At 45.9% G+C, this 21,685-nt stretch overlaps 2 protein-coding genes and 1 long non-coding RNA gene across 9 annotated transcripts in view; 2 read left to right on the top strand and 1 right to left on the bottom strand.

The window, feature by feature from the left end:
• The window catches only part of TRAF3IP2 (TRAF3 interacting protein 2), a 34,631-nt gene that overhangs the window by 4,101 nt on the left and 8,845 nt on the right, over window positions 1–21,685 (bottom strand). The window contains exons 1-10 of one of the 7 annotated variants that reach the window (XR_005858882.2): window positions 21,588–21,682; window positions 13,993–14,078; window positions 13,049–13,768; window positions 9,785–9,974; window positions 7,148–7,323; window positions 5,809–5,897; window positions 4,000–4,068; window positions 1,623–1,739; window positions 561–649; window positions 387–461 (exon numbers count right to left, since the gene is read on the bottom strand). Coding sequence is in view for 6 of the 7 variants with exons in the window: in XM_040698315.2 (XP_040554249.1) it covers window positions 387–461; window positions 1,623–1,739; window positions 4,000–4,068; window positions 5,809–5,897; window positions 7,148–7,323; window positions 9,785–9,974; window positions 13,049–13,768; window positions 13,993–14,008 (1,452 nt within the window). In the remaining variant the exon portion in view is untranslated. Of the gene's footprint in view, window positions 1–386; window positions 462–560; window positions 650–1,622; window positions 1,994–3,999; window positions 4,069–5,808; window positions 5,898–7,147; window positions 7,324–9,784; window positions 9,975–10,172; window positions 10,262–13,048; window positions 13,769–13,992; window positions 14,079–14,770; window positions 21,683–21,685 lie in introns of those variants that run through there. The other 6 variants (XM_040698315.2, XM_419782.7, XM_046939592.1 and 3 more) reach the window with 6 other exon arrangements.
• LOC121110407 (translation initiation factor IF-2-like) overlaps window positions 1–21,685 on the top strand; it is a 65,216-nt gene that overhangs the window by 35,344 nt on the left and 8,187 nt on the right. The window lies entirely within an intron of this gene.
• On the top strand, window positions 9,639–16,683 carry LOC121110441. The gene is made up of 3 exons (XR_005858884.2): window positions 9,639–10,143; window positions 11,097–11,168; window positions 14,607–16,683. It is a non-coding gene; the product is annotated as an uncharacterized LOC121110441 (long non-coding RNA).

Below are 21,685 nucleotides of genomic sequence, written 5' to 3'. Positions count from 1 at the left end.
CACATCAGCCATAAATCTCCCCCCATCCCACTCATCAGCATTACATCTGGACAAAATTATAAAAGGGTTAATACAAAAAGCATGCCTGCTGGATAGATGGTCTCTCTCCACTGAAATTCTTTCAATGCTCGAGACAATTGGAGTTTTAGTTATACATTCATCATCAGAAATACATTTATGTACTGATTTATATTGCGGATGAAATGCTTTTATTTGTGTGTACATAAAACTGTAAAGTTCTCGTGTAAAATACAGCTGGAATATTACCAGTGGGATATTAAGAACCAAGAAAAGTTTTAAGATGTCTTCTGGTGCGCTGAGATCAAAATAACATGTGTCTAATGATCTGACAAATATATATATATATATGCATGTATGTTAGTTACCTTTTTGGCATTTGGGAAAAGCACGGGGATGAATCTGAAGTTCATGCTCCCTTGTTGTATGAACTCAATCTGCATCTACAACAGAACAAATTGCCAGATTTATTGTGATGAAGGTTGTGGTGCACTGTCTTTGCATGCAGCTGAATCCTATGCATAAAAACATTCGTTGCTTACTTAAACTGCTCTTCTCTTAAGTGATCTGATCTAATACTGCTGGACTCTGGGTATCGTTTTGTTTGGCCACTTAATCTGATTCTTCTTTACTACAGGATAAAGGAAAGGAAAGAATACAGGAAAGGTCTGTCAACATTTGAGCGTTTACTTCTGTGGTATGAAATAATTGTGGTTTTAGCTGTAGTTTCAGTCCCATGAAATCCCTCTAGAACCAATGAAGCACAGCTTAAGGCCCCCGTTCGCTGTCTGTGTTCGAGCTAGGCCCCAGCCTGTCCCCTGTGTCTCAGTTCCCTGTCTGAGCTGGGGCTTGGCCTGTCCCCACGTCCCCAGGACACTGGCAGAATGAGGCACAGACTCCCAGGAGCAGTGCAATTCTGCTGTGAGCTCATGTGTTGGTGCCAGCTTCTGAGACGCTGGACTGCAGGATTAAACTGGGAGATCGGCCTGGAGTGAGAAAGGAGGGAAACTGCAAACCCAAGGAGAAAGGATGAATTGCGTGGCTCTGTACACAGTTCTGAGCTCTCTATCCCACTGCAGATTGCTGAGATAGGTCCTGCAGCAATCCCCTGCCACCCTGTGTCACCGGGGCCCTCCCTCTGCAGCTCTGACCTTTCTTTGCCTCGCAATCCCGTGTTTCAGCCAGCGTTAGTGCTGCCCCAGTGAAGACCCCAGTTACAGGATGGCTGAAGTGATACAGAGTGATAGGGACTGGTTCACAGGGGGGAGCAGGCCAGGCAGCATTAGATAAGGTTGTGCCCAGGGCTGTATGGCGGGGCAGCGTGGGTTTGAGAAGGTGAAGGAAGAAAAAAACGTGGAACAATAAAGAATACGGAAGAATGAGATGTGCGTGTTTAATAGGATTTTTCTTTCTCGAACCTCTTAGCAGATGTTAATGAGCAGACGGAGCTGATGAGAGGGAGGATTAATGAATTCCAAAGGGGGGTGTTTAACTATGGGGATTAGTGAAAACAAAGCAAAGAACCTGCCATTTGGAGACAGATTTGTCTTTTCAGAAGAAGAGACGGAGTCTTTGTAAAGCAGCAAATGCATGTCCTTGCTTACCATCCTGTGGATGTATTTAGTATGTAAGCCGTGTTCATCCCTGTCCAGCTGGGACTCAGCCCCTTCCACATCCTGTTTGTATTTTGGACTGATTGCTATGATTATCATCACCGTCTTCTGTTAGGGAGAAAAGCACTTTTATGAAATTGGGAAATGCAGCGCGTTTGGTGGAGGCAGATCGGAAATCTGCCAGTTTGTGTTTTAAGTGATCTTTATGTTCTTGGCGAACGTGAGAGGATCTCATTCATCCTGGCAGGAAACGCAGGAGAACTCAGACACTCGTTCTCCTCTTTTATTTCTCGAGACCGCATAATATAGAAAACCCAAATGGCAGGAGATATATTAGCAGTTTCCAGCTTCCAGTTGGAATCCTGTAATAAAAAGTGACTTTTTATCAGCGCAGAGTGTGTATGTACATACACAGAAAAGTTATCTCCTAATGTTTTCCAACAGCTCATGTAAAAGTGCATCTTTTTAACCACGGCTTTCTATACATAAAGACACTGAAGGCGGCCGTCTGTGGAAACTGCACCTGGGGCCTTCAGTAACAGGAACGGGGACTCTTCTTGCTCGTCCCTTAGCGGTGAGGTGTGCAGAGCTGGGCCGTGGCCTGCGCAGGCCTAGGGGTACCTGGCAGCTCCTTCCCCCCGTGCAGTGGGCTGAAAGCAGTGCTCCTCCTCTACGCTGTGACCTGTTCAGTCCCAGGGCCCCACTGATCTCAAGTTTCCAGCGAGGGGCTGTCCTTCCTATCTGGGAAATCTCTCTCTTCCCTAATAGTGGGCCAGTGAAGAGGTTCAGCAGATGAAAGCCTCCTACTTTTGTTTACCTAGGGCCTGTCTTTTATCCCAGCCACATCAGGCTTTGTAAGGCTTCCAAGTATGTGGCTTCCAGTCAGCCTGGCACCTAATTAACTCTTTCCTTCTGCGCAATATCAAGGGAATTTGCCCCACCACAGGGTCAAAAATGGTAAAGAGCCATTATCCCTCGTACTGACTTAACGTACTCCAGAATTACTTTTGCTTCTGCCTGACGTGCATGTAAGCACTTACAGATGTTGAGGGTTTGCAGAGACATTCCCGGGTGCACACATCCCCCTGCTTGTGCCCTAACAATCCTTCCTTGCTCGTTTGTGTAAAGGTTTAGAAGCTGGAAACCGCCTCTGAAGTCAGAGCAGGAAAACAGACATCTCTGGGGGGAGGCAGCCAGAGGAGGAGGAGCCATACATGCATGGCACGGGGAATTGCTCTCTGTACATCCCCGTTTCTCCTACTGACTGTGCGGGAGTCCCATAGGAGTTCCGCCAGTTTGTGTTTTAAGTGTTAATGATGTTCTTGGCAAAACCAAATTCACCGTGGTGTCTACTTTCAATACCTCAATTATACACGGTGAGTTCATGCCTCATCTGTCCTGGCAAAAGTCCCAAAATGCATGGCTGCATTGCCACAGTGGAGGCCCCAGGCTGGCTGTGCACGTGGTAGGCACCATGCCTGCATGGTAATGTATTTGAGCTAAGGTGATCTGCTGGAACCCCTAAAGGGAAACAGCACTGGGCTGGGAAGATTGAGTATCTCTGCTCAGGCTGGGGAGAACCAAGCACTTTGTCATCCTGTTCCCAGGCCATAGAGAACTGTCTGGAGTGAGTCAGAGGCCTGGTGGCTTCCCAGCAAGGCATGAACCAAAGGAAGCTGTGCGTGGTGTGATATCAAGTCACAAAACAAGTGATCTGTGTCCAGCTGTGCTGGTGTAGTGGGCCCGCCTGGCTTGATCCTAAAGGAGATGTGCACTTGCTGCACCTTTGAACTTCCGAAGCTGCTGTGAGGGCTGCGCTGGCAGCAATGTAAATTTTATTGCTTGGATTGACACAAAATGATGAAAGCAAACCCATCATTTGCCTAATAGAATAACAGTTCCCAGTTTACATATAAGATGGTTGATCCAGAATAACCCTCCCATGTTTTAGGTAACAGAAACTACAAGTGAGAAGCGGCATGAACATTAGCCATACTGTGCAGCCTGGGACGAAACACAGAGACAATTTTAACCATACGAAGGTGAAACACACTATTTAAAAATGAGACAGAGGAACAGTTTACCCACTAGCAGCTTCAGGCTCAGTGTAACAGCCAGCACTGGAATTTGGTAGGAATGCCAGGATTAGCACTTAATTCCTTAAAGAAAAAGCCTTGGGACCATAAGAAGCAGAAGTGAGTGCTATCCGCCTATGCCCTCAATCATAGGCCTCCATCATTTCAGTAGGAGCAGGGAAGGGCAGGGTGGGATTTTGCATTTTAATTCAGCTCCTGATACTATTACAATAATTCAGCCATTTTCCTCAGGTCACCTCTGCTGCGAACAAGGTTAAATTGCCGTTACATACATCACCTAGGTAGCGTTCCATCCACTTTATGATGTCAATACCTCGTACTGTGTCTTCAAATATATCGATCTGCAAGAGAATGAAAGTCTGTGGTGAGCATCCTTTTGCCTTTCCTCCCCATCCGGTGGCACTGAAACAGTTCCCAGGTGCCTGCTTCTTCCTCTAGTTTCTAACAAGCATGCCTGCTTTCCTTAGGAAAGAAACATCACATGCACACAAGTGCATACACACACACATGCATGTACAACTTCTCCCCTTTCCCCTGCAGTCCAGAATCACGCCAGCCCCCACACTCTCAACATTTTTACTTACTGGAACAAGCAATAACCTCTGTTGGTATACATTAGATACTGAAAATGCATGAATGTATGGATTTTTTTTTCTCTCTGTAAAAAACTCATGAAAGTGGACAGCTGCCCACCTTCTCCATCTGCATAGTTGCAAAGCTCCACTATTTTCTGGCTGCAAGGATATATACGGAGTGTCAAGTTTTAACTTCACATTGCATTAGATTTTCAGAATGTGTGGGAGGTCAGCCAGGTCACTGACACTGGATGCAGGAATCCAGGCTTTGTACTGAGCAGAGAGATGGAGGACTTCCTAGCACTGAATACCACCATCACCGCTCACTTCCCTGCACGCTCCGTAAGCCCAGGAACTGGCAATCAATGACCGTGACCAATGGAGTAATTATTAACTTCTCCAAGCTTGTGACAGAAGAATTATGTTCCACTCCCAAGGGTTGTTTTTTCTTCCCAACGTATTTGCTTCCCTGCTTTGTGGCCATTTTGCTGCACTTATTTATTTTTCTGTAGCACGCACCAAGAACTGCCTGTCCAACAGAGGTGCTATTAATGAGCCTTCTGCTCCATACCTCCATGATGCCCATAAGCTTTCTTATGAATTGGCCATAGCACAAAACTGCTGGAGAGAAGTACGATTTCAGTCTCCAGAAAAATTCTTTGATTCGTGAAAATAAATAAGCAGGGCAAAACCCCCACTGAGTTTCATTCAGTTTAATGATAGCCACTTGCTTAAACGCTTTCCTGAATTGAAGCCAGAGTGAAGGTTGAGGGGTCAGATAGCATATGCGCTTGAAATAGGAAAATATGAATCAACATTTTGATGAATGCCGAATACGAGAGCCTCTATGGGATCTCTCCATTGAGGGGGTAGTTATGAAGAAGCAAAATCACCAGAGGTTAAATGAAAATCCAGACCGTTTATGGGATCAGACAGTAGGAGACAGATCTTTTCAGGCCAGTGATTCTTGAATCCCTTTTGAAAGTATAACAAAGCAAAGAAACCACGAGATGGGCCGTTTCATTAAGCCGTGTGAAACACACCAATTTGAGATCTGTTTTCAGCAGAAAGGTATTCACATCTGAAGAAGCAACGATGTAATAGCATCTCAGAAAAGGCACTCGGATGGGATGAACGTGAAAAGTGACCTTTTTTAATACTGGTATTTCAGATCAAATATGAGACAATGTTAATGGAATAGCTCACAAAAAAACCTCCTATTATTGCCCATGTGGTGTCACTAAATGGAATTTTCCAGGGTCATTATTAAAAGACATTTCAAAGTATAGAATTCAGTTAAAACACGAGCAAATGAAATGGCAAATCATTAAGCTACAACTTTTAAAAGCCAGGCCAGTTCCTTCCATTTGTGGCCTCCTTAATCTACAGAATACAGTGATAAACAGAAAAGCATTTAAATGGAACGTGTGTGCCCTCTGCTTTTTTAAAAAAAATGCCTCTTTTCTTCCTTGGTTGACTGTCATTTTCTCCGGAAGGTATACTTACAGCAGTCTGAAATCCATTTACAAGCAGGAAGTTCACAAATTTCATGACCTCCACCGCTGTGTCCACGGAATAGGTTATAAAGACCTTGCCTAAGAGAGAATCCGTATGAACATGCAATGCATGAGAATACACCATACAAAGAGCGAGACTTTCACAGCCTTCCTTTCCCACTGTGCTGTGGGTTCTGCCCACATATGTGTCTGCGAATTATTTACAAAACAAATGCACAAACCAAGCTGCTTTTTTTTTTTTCCCCAGCCCTTTCACGTTAATGAGGTTGAGCTGAGGTTGAGCTCTATCTCACAGCTCGTGCTACCCAGCTGTGACCTCCAGCTGAGAGCTGGAGGAGCCCACCCACATGCTGCCCAGCCTCTCCTCACAGCAGCATCAGCACCTGTGTAGGACAGGCCAGAAAGCCAAGGACAGCAATGTCTTCAACTGCTTTTGCCAACAGTGAAGAAGTTTTCTTACTAAGTCAAGAGCCATGTACTTTCTGGTCGAGGTACACCAGCCGGCTAATGACGCCATTTTGTTGAGTAATGCCTTTACCTGGGAACTCTGACTGATAAACTGGAACTTACACATGACTGGAAACTTGTGTCATAACTCACTCCTTCAGGCCAGAAAGATGCAATGTGGGTCTTTGAAAGGGGCTTTTTTGGACAGCTTATTGAGGAAATAAGAAGGTGAATAAAGGAAAAACAGAGGTCTCTGGAGAGCTATGAAGGGATGTTTGTTATGGTATATCCCACCGGTCACAGAGTTAAGAAGGAAGCCAACTCTTCTGAGATCTGGCTTTCCTACAGGCATTGGAGAGTGGAAGGGTTTGGGGGTCTGGAGGCAGAGAAGGCACCACAGCAGGAGCTTGTGCAGACCCTGCTGTGGGCTCCTGACCCAAAGGCCTCTCCTCTAACCAGGTCAGGGAGAAACTGAGGTCAAGACTTGGTGTTTTTGTCTGGTTTGGGACCGGCAGAAACACTTCATCCCTGGGGTTTTGTTTATTATTAGTCTTTTACTGTAAGCTTCAGTGCCTCCTGCCTCAAAGGGACATTCTGTTTAGCAAGAAGTCATGAGAATAATCTAAACAGTATTTATTTTTTGTAAACAAAATAACAAGCAATTAATGACAATTAAGTTTTCAGGATTCAAGGGAATAATTCCATTCCACCAGACATGAACACTCACACCCTACGGATGTGATGACATCCAGTATTTTCTTTTCTCACTGTCTCTGTGTCTTAATATTGTTACCCCCACCTCAACCCCCGGAGCTTTCCCACCTAAAGTTGTCAGGCTGCTCTGTAAGATCTCACACAGAACAAATTTGCTAACCACTTACGCAACTCTTCCGGCAAATTGCTGGTTCTCAGAGTTCCCTTGGCTGCAGGGTTACTGAGAGGTCTTGGGACAGCAGCTGGAGATGGAAAATTGTCAGAAGGACAACAACATGCTTCATCTGGGCCACATGCCTTTTGGGACAGCTGGCCGTTAGGTAGCTGGTTGTACAACTGGTTTCTGCAAAGAAAAGCAAGCGAGGACATAAACTACTTCTTTTCAGGTATTTTTTTCTTTTTTAACACAATAAGAACATGCTTGGCACTTCCACTTAGCTATTATAGCTTTTTTTTTTTTTATCTGAGCCCTCAATACCTTGGTGACAGTCTACCAGTGGTGGATACAGTTCATTGCAGAAGCAACACAGGAAGTCACAGGAATAAATGTACCTCATAGTTGAGTACTGCTCAGTTAGCAACTAACAGAAGCAAAGAATATTTCTGAGCTAGAAACAATGCTGTTCTGTGGATGTTACACATGTACTGGAGCAGAATAGCACTTGGACAGGCTCTTCCCACTGTCTAAAGGGCAACTCAGCTGCTTATGGCCCAGCTGCTATCTGAATGTCCTGTGCTGCACAATAGGTACGGCACAAGGAGCAGGAAAATGGATACATGGGGCGCTCCCGCTCCAGCTGCGGTACAGCCTGGAGTTGTTCCAGTTTGGGACAAAACTCAGAAGTTTTGCTAAGGGGAAAAAGTTCAACTTCTCAATCAGCAATAGCAAGCCCAACAAAGGTTTCTCATGTTGGGAATTTGTGTTCTGGACCCGCAGCAATCTTGCCTAATATCTGCTCTACTTGAACAAATACATAGAAAGAAAATGATTTTAGGAAGCTTAGCAGTTCTTGTCTCACTAAGCTTTGGGTTCACAGTTTGAGTCAACAGAAAGGAGAATTCACACCCATTTTTACATGAGGTGTAGTTTGAATCTGCTGGACTGCATCTGTTGGATGAGTGTTAGGTTTCTCTGAGGGCTTTTCCCCACAGAGCAGTGATATTTAGTTAATCAAGCCCACTCTCTTTTATTTCCTTGCCTTCCTTAAATGAATGATGACAGTCTGGTCACAGCATGTTTTCTGTTGTCACATTAAGATCTGGTTTATTCATTTTGGTACAGATGTTTTCTGTTACAAAATGCTCTATAGGCAAATATTACCATCACATAACTGCTGTTCCTGGAACCAGCACGCACACACCAGCAACGCAGCCACAGGACAGGCCCCAGGTATGCTGGATTTCTTTTCGCAGAAGAAAGCACCCAGAAAAGCAACACATACTTCATCATAGGCCACAAAAACTACCCTGTGGCTAATTTCCAGATCCTCTCCAAACTTCCCCTTACCTAACAAATATGCCAAAAACTAAGAGCCTGATTATAAATTTCACTAATGCAGAGGATATCTGCTGTACCTCGGAGTTTCTATGTTTTCATTCAAACACTTTATCACAATTATCTCTGCTGTTTTTGCAGCCCCCCACTTTTCACAGGCCAGAGCAGTGCTGTATTTCAGCTGTCCGTCTTCTTTAGTCCTGCCTGTTCTCTCACTTTTCTATGAAGACAATGCTATGTATGTGGACATTTGCTCTTTACAACCATCTGAAAGAAGGTTGTGGTGAGGTAGGGGTCAGCCTCTTTTCCCAGGTAGCAGTGAAAGGATAAGAGGTAATAGCCTTAGGATGCACCAGGGGAGATCCAGGTTGGATATTAGGAACAATTTCTTCTCAAAACGAGTGGTGAGGCAGTGGCTACAGGCTGCCCAGGGAGGTGGTGGAGTCACCGTCCCTGGAGGTGTTCAAGAAAAGGGTACAAGTGGTGGTTGGACTAGGTGACCTTAGAGGTCTTTTTTAACTTCAATGATTCTATCGTTCTATGATTTCCAAACATGGATGCCTGTAAGTTTAACACCTTTAAAGTACTTTGGCACTTAAATAAAAATGGCCTGCTTTTCAGATATGCCAACATCAGTTTTACTTCAGCAGCTGAATTTGGAGAAAAACCCTTCATAGGTAATGGTTGTTAATGATGCACTTAAAATGGGAGGGAGACCAGAAGCATGGGAAATTAATATTTGAAAAACAGTCAAAAAGCCCCAGCTGAAAAGTGCTAGATATGATGCGTTTTATTACTACATGAGAAATAATGGCAAATGCTGCAAAACGCAATGGGGAGATATATCAGTGTCAGACAAGATTTTCTCCATTTTTCTCTACACTACAGAAGCGATAAGAAGGAAGCTGCTGACAGCCAACGACTGAGGCTCCCAGGCTGGCGCACCGTGGAGCTGAGGTCTGCAGCGGGCCTCCAAACTGACCTTTGCTCTCGAGCAGGAGAGCTCTAAAGTTTCAACTGAAATATTTTCAGCCCCTCATCTCTTAACCTTCAAGCATTTATCTTCCTTAGCGCGCGCGTTTCTGGGTGCACTGTGACAACATATCAGGTAACTGCCTTTGAAGTCCTTCAGGGTAAGGTCAGGCCCCTGCTGAGTGTAAAGTAGCAAATAAAGGAAGCTATCCAGCATCTCACACGTACCCCTCAGCCCCGGCATGCTAAAGTTACAAGGCTTCAGAATTATGGTACAAAGCCCACAGAATCAGATGAGAGGAGCTTCGAATGCACACAGCCCCCAAGGCGTACTCACGGGAATCGAGGAGGACCAGGGGAGGAGCACAGCCTCTGGGGAGGTCGCTCGGTGGTGCCCTTGGGAGCACGAAGGTTGGAGTAATTGGGGATGACTTGCTGGGCTGGGCGGATAACTCTCATGCAGGGTCCGGGAACAGGAGGGAGCGGTTGTGATGGATGTGCAAAATGCTGGTAAGGAGCTCTGCCATCTGGGAAGGTGAGAAAATAAAGGCAGCAACTATCATTTCAGCCAACACAGTTTTGCTTCACTTTGTGTTCAGTCCTTTCCAGGCACATCCTCCTTCATTTCTAAGGAAACGGAGCAGGTTGGAGGAATCCGTAGGAATCTTAAGACTGAAAGAAGGAAGCCTTAAGGGGGTAATTTACAGTCTGAAGTCGCCTCTTTCACATCTGACGTGGCTCAGGTCCCGGCTGCGGGTTGTGCTGTTGGGACAACTGACAGTCAAACACTGAGGACTGCTTCGTCCCTGCACTTAAGATGGCTTAGTGGTTTTGGCTTATTTATTTATTTATTTATTTATTTATTTCTCTTTGGCAATGACTTGAGAAAATGAATCATCCGAACACTCTCATGGAAGCAGATGCAAAATCCTGGAACAAATCAGTTTGCAACAGTAAGGCTAAACAGACTGTGATTATTGTAAATGAAAAGGGTAAAAATAATCTCTCAGTTTGTTATTCCACTTGGTATGAGCGTTCTGCCTCGCTGACCTTTTAAGGTCCTGCTGCTGGTCCGGTTGCCATCCAGAAGGCTGCAGGGAAACCCAAAGTAACAATTTTGCTCAAGTAATTCTGAAAAATCTCACTGTTGCTGCCCATGCACACGTAATGCTGTTTAATAACTAGCGTCCAGTGGAACTGTTGGCATAAATTGAAAGAGAAAGCAATGTAAGCTGTTTGTTTCCCAAATGGGGAAAACTACTTTTTTCAGTCTTTCTGCTTGCAGTTTTCATTAGGCAGCAGCTCTGCACACTTTCAAGCTGCTGTGCACAGATCAAAGTCCAGCCTGGCAGGGCTTATTAGCACTGCATGATTATGGTGTTATGAGCTGGCTCTGAAAGCTGCAATGCTCAAACGCTCTTTTTTTTTCCCCTTTAGATTGTTTTTTTATATCCTTTTAGCTATGTTGGTGTCACGCTTTCCTTTTCCTAGCAGCCATGAGGACTAATGTTTTAAAAAATGAGGATTTTAATGAAACCACGCAGCTCCAAAAGCCAGCACTTTAAAACCAACTAACCAACCCCCCAATTACAAAGAGATTTCTGATGGAACTGTGAGTCGTCAACATCCTATTTGTTGGATTCTTTTAGGAGACTTTCCTGTCCCTTTCTATGACTTCTAACAGGACTGGGTGAAAGAGGCTGGAAGAACAAAAAATGAAAGTAAGTAGGATCCGCTCAAAGGTTCATCCTGAGCAGCTCTAGGAAAGCTGGCAGGGCTCGTGGAGATTCAGTGTGCTTTGCATGTTTTTAGGCTGGTGCTAGTTTCACCAGTGCCCTTTGGCCATGTTTGACACTAGTGTTTTAATGGCTGCCAGCACTGCTGCTCAAAGGCACAGCACAGTCAGGCATGCATGCCCACACACACACACACACACACACAGCTTTCATATACGAATAACTGAACAAATGGCCCCTGCTTACACAGCACTGCTGTGAGGATTTCTTTGCCTTCAGAGGTAGTTTTGCTGTTGTATCCCCAATAGCAGGTGTCCAGAACCAGTTCAAAGCCTACAGGCACAATCCACGCTATTGACACAGCCCAGGAGAGGCGTGTTGCAACAAACAAACTGCACGGCTTTGTTGTGGGCTGCCACTGCCCAGCAATTATCTGCAACACAAGGAGCTGTCAGGAGGTGATTTATGCCGTATCAGGCAAGTGAGAAACAGGCGTGCAGTTGCCAGCTTCTTGGTCCTGACCAAATCTGCTCCAGCCATCTGAGTTTATTTTATTCTTTTTGCCCTCTGGATATGGTTGAAACACCAGCGATTTTTCTAAAGAAAGCCCTTCAGAGCTCCTGCTTTGAAACAAATAACCTCATTCGGTAAATGTCCTGTTTCTCACGATGCCCACATGTGGAGGAGGTAAATAGCGAGAGGTATTGTGCAACCAGCTCCTCTTCTGCTCAAAGCTAAACTGAAACGAGAAGGTACAGGCAGAAAAACAGAGGCTGTACTGCAAACGTTCAGCTGTAGTTGCTGATGGAAGTCCATCCGTAGCCCCTACCTCACTACAAAGTGCCGATATCAGAGGTGAAAACTGCAGCTCTGATATGCCAGCTCTCGTGTACCTAATTACAGTGCATTACTGAAATGAGAAAACTCTTCAAACAGATGTAATATAAATGCTGCGGAGTCAACAGAAGGTTAAGAAAGAAGGGTTATCAGCACAGGCCTACAGCTTTTTATTACAAAGCGAGCCCCAAACTGGTCGAGGTCTCCCGAGCCTAATGTAATATAAATTGTATGAAAACAATGATATTGCTGTTGGATGTTCAAAGCTCACTTCATAACAGATAAAAATCTCGGAGACCGAAAAGGAATACTAATTAATAGCAGGCTGTAAACTGCGTCGTGCCCTCCAAGAGCCAAAACACCCATATTGACTGAGTCACATCAGCGCTCAGCGATACAATCACCAGCAGCTGAGCGGGGTCCATTTTAAGTAATGAGCTTTCATTTCAGCTGACAACAGAAAAAATGAGGTTGATGAATGTCACGCTCTTTTCGTACAGAAATAAAATACGTGCATTAGTTTGGTCATAGAGCTGGTAGATACTGGATACTGTTTAAAGAGATCAAGGGTAACCACCCATCCTGATTCTGGCAGGAAATCTCAACCTCGGGGATCCAAGCAGGAGCAAGGAAATCCAGGGAAACAACAGGAATTAAGTCAGTAGAGGAGGCTGCAGAATGACTGATGCAAAGAGGAAGAAAATGACTAGAATATGAAATAACAGCAGGCAGAAGGCTGTGTGTGCTCAGCATGACTGACAACGGCTAGTTTCTAGGCAAAATCATTAGCCTTTATTTGATGAGTAACTGTGAGCTCTTTAACTTTCTATCTGGCTCAGAGGTTCTGCATCAGACAGTCTGGCTGAATAACCCTAAAACCTGGAAATATGAAATGGACTGCAAATAGTTGTTTACACGTGTTAATAATTGCATGCTGCAAAGGAAATACAGTAGGAATATGCCAGCTCAGGGAACGATAGCTGCAGTGCCCCTGAAAAACCTCCTTCAGGGTGAGCGGTGCTACTTACATGGGCCGTGCAGGTGCTGCTCTGCCAGATAGTGGTGCCCACAGAAGCCATGGGCTTGCGCAGAGGGGTTGGGATGGGGCAAGTGCTGGCACCTGGGGTGCTGCTGAGGCTCAGGTCCAAAAAACTCTCTGGAGATCAGCGGTCCTGGGAGGTCCTGGGGGTTCACCACGGACACAAGTGGTAAGGGGAGCTCCAGGTGCCTGACACCCATGATGTCTTGGGACTGGGAGTTGTAACCCGTGTCCTCAGTTGCCAGCTCTGCTGGGAGTTTGTTTCCTGAAGGCTGCCGTGACCATGAACTCCCTTTGTTGTTCTCCTCCAATGAGTCCTCAGGAGCATCATCCAAGCTCTGCTCTGACTTACTAGAGTTGGTATCAGCTGAAAGCAGTGGTCCTGGCTGCATGCCTGATTTGTCCATAGTTAAAAGATGCATCTTGGAGTGAACTAATTCCAGTACTGATTCACTAGGGGAACAGAAGCACCCACATCCATCAGGATCGGTATATTCTGACCACGGCCTGCTGTCCGGCTCCGTGGCCAGCTGGTGATGTGCCAGCGCTCTGCAGAGATGTGCTGGATTGGCACGTGGTCTCTGGCGCTCCTCATCCTCCACGTGCTCTACAGAAGGCTGTGAAGCCTCTTCCAAGGCAGGTTCAGGAAATGGGGAATACAGCATGGATTCATCCACTTCCACCGGTATGCTTCGGCTCACAAAAGTGCCTGAAAAAGCCAGAGAAGAAACACAATAGACTGACCTCCAGAAAGACAAATGCATATTATCAGTCACTGCTCAATGACTGTCAGTTGGGATACTGAAGAGCAGTACGCATTCTTTGTATTCACGTTAAGCATTTCTTAAAAGGATAGGTAGAAATTTTTGGGAAAGCAATAAAGCGGAGGGTTAGCCGGAGTGCAGGTAGCACAGCGTTATAATCTGGACTAACCTGACACAGAAGCCATTTCCCAGTTTTGTAGTCACACAAGAAATGGAGTCAAGTGCCGTGCTGCAAGGTCAGAATTTTCCAGGAAACTGGAAAACAAGAGAAATGTGAACATGGCACAGTTTCACACAGGCAATAATCCCAAAATAACTCTATCTCAGAGACTGGAAAAGAAATACTGGTTAGAGTTCTGGAAATCACATTTTGTAAAACAGACGCTTTTATGGGATTTCTGAATCTTACTGTTCCTGCTGAGACAAGGGGAAAAAGAAGCACATGAACTGTCTCTCATAGGTAATTTCTGCACCTGAAAAAAGAGAAGGCTGTGTACGTACGGAGATTTGGCTCAGGCATATTCCAAAGAATACAACCACGTGCCATATTTTACTCCAGACCTTCTAATAATAGGTTTGTGCTGATCCCTTGGATCTGAATTTCACTGCACACCTAGCTGAGCAATTTCAAATCCACAGCTGGCTTCCAAACGTTGCTGTTTATTTTATCAAACCAGTTAATCCATCCTATTATAACGTGGTTATTATTTCAAATTATTGAGAATTATAAGACAATTTAGAGAGTTTGGTTACTGTTTGGATTATTTTTTTCCCATTCTTCAGAACTACTTTGGGCTCCAGACATCAAAATCCTCCCTTCCCTTTGGGGATACTGTCAGTAAGTTTGGGCCAGCCAAACAATCCCTGATGACAGATGCCTCTACTCCACCTTCGCTTAGAATGACAGCGGCAATGACGGGTGAGTGATGTGCTCTTGCTGTACTCACCCACTGGAACGAGAAGTACAAGCCTTACTGCAGGCTTACACACAGCATCCCATTTATGTTGAAACAAAACACTGCTGGACCTAAAAAACCTTCGGAAAACGCCAAGCATAGTTTCATTTCTCTTCAGTGTTCTCTGTCCTACCCAGCCTGCCGGGCTGCTCAGAAAGGGCTTTGTGACACTCTTGAAGTCCACAGGTGAACCAGCAGAAGCTCAAGGTACAACATTCATTCACTATCGGTTTCTCTATCTGTATGCCACAGTGTATCACAGAGGGAAGAAGCTCAAGCAGATGGTCACTGAACTCAAGCAGGAAGTGCAAAACACCCCTGGTCCTTCACCCCGAGCTGGAAGCAATCAAGGCCAAAGCACAGCAGAGCAATGTGCTGATGTAGCCATTCTGCTTCCCATACCCAACCCCTTGATTCCCAGACTTTGGCACAGAAATAGATCAGCACATTTGATGTCAACACGCTGATCTCCGTAGCCATCTTCATCCTCTGGTATCAGGGTGGAGATCAACTTGCTCCCATCAGATGCTATCTCCTGACATGGGGTACAGAGAAACAAGTCTGGGACTCATTACCCCAGCTGTTTTCCTTCTACCGCATGGAAAAAGCCAAAATCCCAAGTAGGAGCATTACTGAAGAATGGTGTCTAAGTACCCAAGCAATGAAAATGACAGCGTTTGACAAGAGAATCTGACTTGAAAGCCTGGTAAGGAAAGTCAACACCACAGCACGTTTGAGGAGATCTCAGTGATTCAAGATTCAGCTTCAGTCACACAGCAGCTTGAACAGAAAGTTCAAATGAAGAACATATTCAGACAGCCACAGCATTAAAAGCAGTTGAACAGGATCACGGAGAGGTATAAGGCAGCATCCCAGCCTTTACCCTGGCTCCCACAGCCATATCCTACAAAAGCAAAGAATGTGCCCAGTCCCATAGGGTGAGAGCAAGGCTTTATGTTTGAGCTGATCAGATCAAGTGACGTACATTCCCCCCTGAAAGTACCTCTGGCATAGGAAACTCTCAGTGTAACATTTACTGGGAAGTAGGATAAAAATTGTGCTTTGCAGCTGCTGGGCTGCAATATAAATATTCTTCCTCTGTGTAACATAAAACCCACCTATGCAGAAGACCTACCACAGATCTTCATCCTACATTATAAGAACAACATCCACAGGGAGAATTTTCCTGGGATAATTATAGCAGCAAAATGATGCTGGCAAATTTTCCCATGTAGACAAGTCCTCTGAGCAGCCATTAGCTACACCAGCACAACAAACGTGCTGCTGCTCTGACAGAAGGCAGGGTCCTGTGCTCAGCTGGCACAAATCATACTGCACACTCTTACTCCCCCGTTGAGCAGCTCCAATGAGCTGGTTCCTCTTCAGAAAGAGCAAGCTCAGCTGCAGGCACCTGGGCATGGCTGCTCCCCTTGAGCAACATGTGTTGTCTGAGCACCTTACCAGCAGGTAGAATTCTTCACAAACACCCAAACACAGTATTTCAGGAACAAATCTGCAAGGCCTGATACACAATGGCATTTCTTCAATGGTCTCTGAAAGAGTCAGATCAAAATGATAGAAACCACATTGAATCCGGATCCTCTATATCCAACAGCCATTGGTTTAGCTCCATGACAAGAACAGATTTTCTACAGAGAAACCAAGAACTCAGTCCAAAGCTCAGGGAAGTAAACAGAGGTCTCTCTGTTGACTTCAGCAGGCGTCAGATGGGATTTAAGAGTTACCGAATTCCTCTGGAGGATACAACCTTCCAAGTGTTTTGTCTTTTTGTAGTTCCACCATTAACGATGGGTATCTGCAAAATGGATCACACGCAGACTCTGTGAACCTAATGCAAGGCACAACATGGGCAGGAAAAATACAAAACTATTTTCAAGTTTTCATATGGTGTATTGACTATTCCTTTCTGATGGGGGAGATTAAGACTTAAGACATTAATTTATTCCACAATTACTGAGCTACCAAACTCTTTAAATGGCTTACTTCAGAACAGTTGAAGATGTTTTTCCTATTAGTTTGGCCCTCTAGAAGGACACATACCTCTTTATCTGTTAAATCAATGTAACATTTAAATTATGTCTTCCTGTGTAACATGTGCTGAACATTACAAAAACTACCCCAAATATCTGAGCAAAAATAATTTGGTCAGACAGAAATGAGACCTGACTCCACCTACTACATATTTCCCTGGAAAAGCTGTTAGCTTTTTAAATATTGTTTTGCTTAGCTCCTGCCGCAGTGCAGCTGAGCAGCAAAGGCTGAGCTTCGACACCTCTGCGGAGCCCTGCTCCTGTGGGGCTGAGGCAGAAGGCACCGAGGGGCCTCTGGCATTAGAAGAGACACATCAATGCAAAGGAGGAGCAGTGACTTCGTAAACCTCCTCCTCTCTCAATAGCACTGCTTGGCAAGGGAGGCTGTCAGAACAGCAGAGCTCTGTCTGTAGAGACAGCCCCGAGGGTAAGTTAATTCTGGGACATGCAGCATGCTTTGAGCAACACTGGTAGTACTATTTGGATGGGAATTCCCAGGAGAAATCCCCTCGCTGCTGGAAATGATAGAGATGATTCAGAAACATTCCTCCTCCAACAACACTGCATCAGGACATTGTTTTTGCACTGCTGAAGATCCTCAGCTTCTGGAAAAAGACCCAACACTGAGCCCATTATCCCAGTATTTTATATAGCCTCGTGCTCTGCAACTTCATTAGGTCTCCTCTGACTTTTTTGTAGGGCTTATCTTGCAAGTACAGTCAAGCAGTGGACAGAAAAATAACTTGCTTAAGTCCCTAGTGTTGAAGAATTAGGGTAAACATACCAAAATATCCTAAGAAACCTGTAGCCTGATCCCTTTTCTGGCACCGAGACCACTGAAGAACGTAGATCATGCGCAACCTCATTTCCACCGACAGTGAAGCTTCAAGTCAGATCATGATATTGCCAGGAAGCTTCAAGAATTTAATATACCCCCTGCACCGATGACTATGCAGGAGATTACTGATAACCAGCTGGAGCTTTTGCTTATATTCCTGCTTGTAATAAAAAGAAGAGGCCCTTTCTAAAGGGATAGAGTGGCCAAGCCTGGGCTGCTCGCAGAAACGCTGAGAGAACTTCTTAGAGATCCATTTTCTTTCTCTTCCTTCCTCTCCTCATGCATGCAGTTCTTCAGTGTGCATTGAATCAGCAAAAAACCTGCGTGGGTGCTCAGCAACCCACCAGGCAGCGACCCAGGTTTGGGGGCAGAAATGCTGTCTCAATTTTCCTGTGAGGTTTCCCAGACTCTGAGTTCTTCCATTTCTCAGAGGGGGAGTTGCTGGTGCCATTCTTTCAAATGCCTCTTCCCTGGGACGTGCACGAGGCCGGTGACAGCCACCTGTGGACAGCTGCATAATGGGAGGGGAACAGACTCTTCTGAAGGCCAGTGTGGACAGACCTAAGAACAACCCAAGTTGGAAGCAAGGGCCAAACTCTCTAAGAGACATCTGAAAGAAGTAAGGGGCTGCCCAGGGAGAGGAAGAGTGTTGGGTCCGGGCCCATCTCTGAGGTTTACTTCTGTCTGGTTGCGAAATCCAACAGGCATCCCATTTATTCCCCAGGCTTGTCAGGATGCACCATCCCAACACATACATTAACCATCAGTCTGCTTCTAATTAGAAAAGTTCTGTCAGTGAATAAACAGAAGAGGAAATCTGCAACACAGTGTATCTGCACTCCTGCCACATTCAGAGAGGGGGAAAGCCATCTCTACACTTTTGATCAAAGACCTATTTGCATACATTAGTGAAAAAGAAAACATTTGGATGAGAAAGGATCCTCACCTTTCTTGGTGCACATCAGGCAAGGGAAAGCTCTTTTATTCACCAACAGTAATATTTCTGAAATAACATGGATTTAGATTAAGGCAAAGTTGTGATCACAAGAGCTGGGGGTTGATGGGAACTTTTTCATTTCCAAACAATTTCTGTGTACTTTGTCTGAATCATTTAAGCTCTCTGGTGCTGCAGATATCCATCTGTAAGATGGGAGTAATTGGATGCAGAACTTGCAAGCTGTCATGAGAATACACGCATCATTGAGATTGCAACCAACGTTGAGATGGGGTCACATAAGTCTAAGTGCATAAGCAGATCATGTTAAGCACAGCTTTCTCTACAGAGATACCAGACTCAACTTTCCTCAAAAACAGAGATAAATCCCTTTAGGAAGAGCAAGTGTTATGTTTACATTAGGAGGAACTTCTTTACTCAAAGGGTGGGGACACTGGCACTGCTGCCAATAGAAGCTGTGGGTGCCCCATCCCTGGAGGTGCTCAAGGCCAGGTCGGATGGGGCCCTGTGCAGCTGAACTGGGATAGGGGGGCAGCCCTGCCCGCAGCAGGGGGTGGGACTGGGTGGGCACTGAGGTCCCTTCCCACCCAAGTCATTCTAAGTGCAAATGTGGGAGTTGTTTTGAGTCTACAACCTAAACAAACATAGCCAAGGGAAACCAAGCTGAAAAGTTTCACTTTACCACAAAGCATTTGGGCTGTTGTCCTCATGGATGCTTACCCTCTCCCTTGGGAACCTTCCACAGTTAAGACCAAAGCAATGTGTCACGTTCTGAGCCCAGATTTTAATCTCCCTAGGGCAGGTAAGGTTTATTTTCACAACTTCTGAGAGAAAAGTGGTATGGAAACAACATTTCTGTTCCATTCTGACTATGGCTGCAGCCACAGCATGAAAGTCTGCCTACACCAGGAAAACAAGACGACATGCTTCCACACCTCCCTGCCTGGCAAATACAATATTCTGTTTTGCAGCACTAGTATCTCTTCACCTCTCTGAGCGTACACTCTGATATGCCAGTAAAAGGAGCTCTAGACAACAAGAAATAAGAAACTAGAAATGCAACACTCTTAAAAAGCATCCAAGCAGGAACCTCAACTATAGGCAGAATTCCCTGCTAGTTTTCCAATACTTATGAAATATGAAAATGTCTGCAGTGATCTTACACATCTACTTACAGGCATTTTAAAAATGCGCTTGCTTCCCAGAGATTATTTCCCACCCATTTCTGATGCTGATTAATTTTCCATAGGCACCAAATAACCCCCAAACTGGGATATCCCACAGCCTCACTACATCTGAAAAGAACATAACCATTAGGCAAAAAACTGGAGACAGCTGAGTGGAGTTGCATGGGAGGACCACCCTGAGAGAAGCCAATCTCCTTGGGGACCACGAAAGCCTGTTTTCCTATAGCTTTGTACTTCATGTTGGAGCATCTAATTCCTAATAAAGGAACATCTCTGGCATCTTGAAGGCCCCTAACCACTCTGCCCTCTGCAGCATTGGGCTGCTGGGTGCGTGGGTGGTGGAGAACACTCAGGGACCTGACGCGTCTCTCTCAGCTGCTGTGATAACAGCCTTTCTCACGCTCACTCATTTGCTTTGTGAAACGTGCAGAAATGTGTACATCTCACAGACATGTACCCTCTGCCAAACTTCAAAAGCCACTACTAGTGGTGAGGGGCACTGACAGACACAGACACCATAATAGCACACTTGTTTCCTTCCTTCCTTCCTGAGGGTATCACAGGCAGCAGCACAGTCAGCAGAGGCTGCCCAACAGCTGACCCTTACACACGTACCCCGTGCAGCATACACAGCCTGTGGCCAAGGGCAGCAAAGAGAAACTCAGAGCCTGACTGAAATGGAAGAGGGCATTCCTGAAGTGGTTTGCTGAAGGAGAAACAAGCATTTAAAAACTGACATCGGTGAGGGATTGGGTGTCACTGTGGGCCTGGGTCCTGACCCAACACTGTCACCTTCACTGCCCACTGCAGTGCTAAACGCTGCTTCATCTCCTTGACCTGGTGCAGCTTCAGGCCATTTCCCAGAGACCTGCCCGGGGTCACAGCAGTGCCCAGCAGTAAGCGGTTGGGCACGCAGGGGGCTGTGGGGGCACACCTGGGATCTATTCACAGAACAACAGGCTTTCTGTCACAAGGCATTGGGGCTGGTGAGATGGGCACACGCATGGGGTTGACGGCAGCATCCAGGCCAGGCCTCAAGCCTTTGTGGGGTGTGCAGGACCGGGCAGTTCTGGTCTCTCGATGGCGGCTGAGAATCAGTAAGCCCAGACCTACAGTTCTCACTACTCAGCCCCACAAAACCCACGTCCTGAAACAAACGGCTACTGTGTGAAATTAGAGTCGTTTTTACACGGCTGATTGTACTGTAATTAAAAAGCGATGCCACCAGCTTGCTCCCACCGTTTCCATACCAACACCATGGAGGGCTGTGCAAGCTGGGCCCAGAAGCCTGCTTTCTTCCTGCTCTCAGCGGGTCTGAGGGCCTGTCCGGCACTGCTGGGAGCTGCCCTGGCACTGTGAGGCCCAGGCCCCCATGGCTGCCCCCAGCTCTGTGCCAGAAGACATAAGCTACCCTGGGCTCATACAGCCATGTGGGGAGGCAGTGGGATGGGACCTGGCTGACAGGCACTGCCAGGCAGCTACGCAAATAGGCAGGACAGCATTTCAACACCAGGCGTGTCCATTTCCAGCGCTTACCCCAAAACTCTCCTGATGAGAAAACAAAAACAAAAACCCAGACTGCAGTGAAATGGCTGAAACATGTTGTGACCATCTGTGAAAGTCAGCCCATCGTCAGAACGAGAGAGAAGGGGGGAAAAAGGGAGGGAGAGAGAAATCCGAGGGGGGAAAAAAACATTCACCGAGAGCCAAAAGTGGGTCAGTCAGCAGCTAACTGCGGGTAGGGACCGAGAAGCGCAGCGTCTTCAGCACTCCTTACCTTGGGCTGAGGGACGCTCGCCCTGAGCTCAGCGGGAAGGGGACAGGGCTGGAGCGAATCCTGCGGGCTCTGCGTACACCCGGCTCTCCCTCCTCGGC

This window comes from Gallus gallus, chromosome 3 (assembly GCF_016699485.2).
Source record: "Gallus gallus isolate bGalGal1 chromosome 3, bGalGal1.mat.broiler.GRCg7b, whole genome shotgun sequence".
NCBI classification, from domain to species: domain Eukaryota; kingdom Metazoa; phylum Chordata; class Aves; order Galliformes; family Phasianidae; genus Gallus; species Gallus gallus.
Note: the sequence above shows the minus strand (reverse complement) of the source record. Positions and strands in the feature narration are given on the sequence as shown.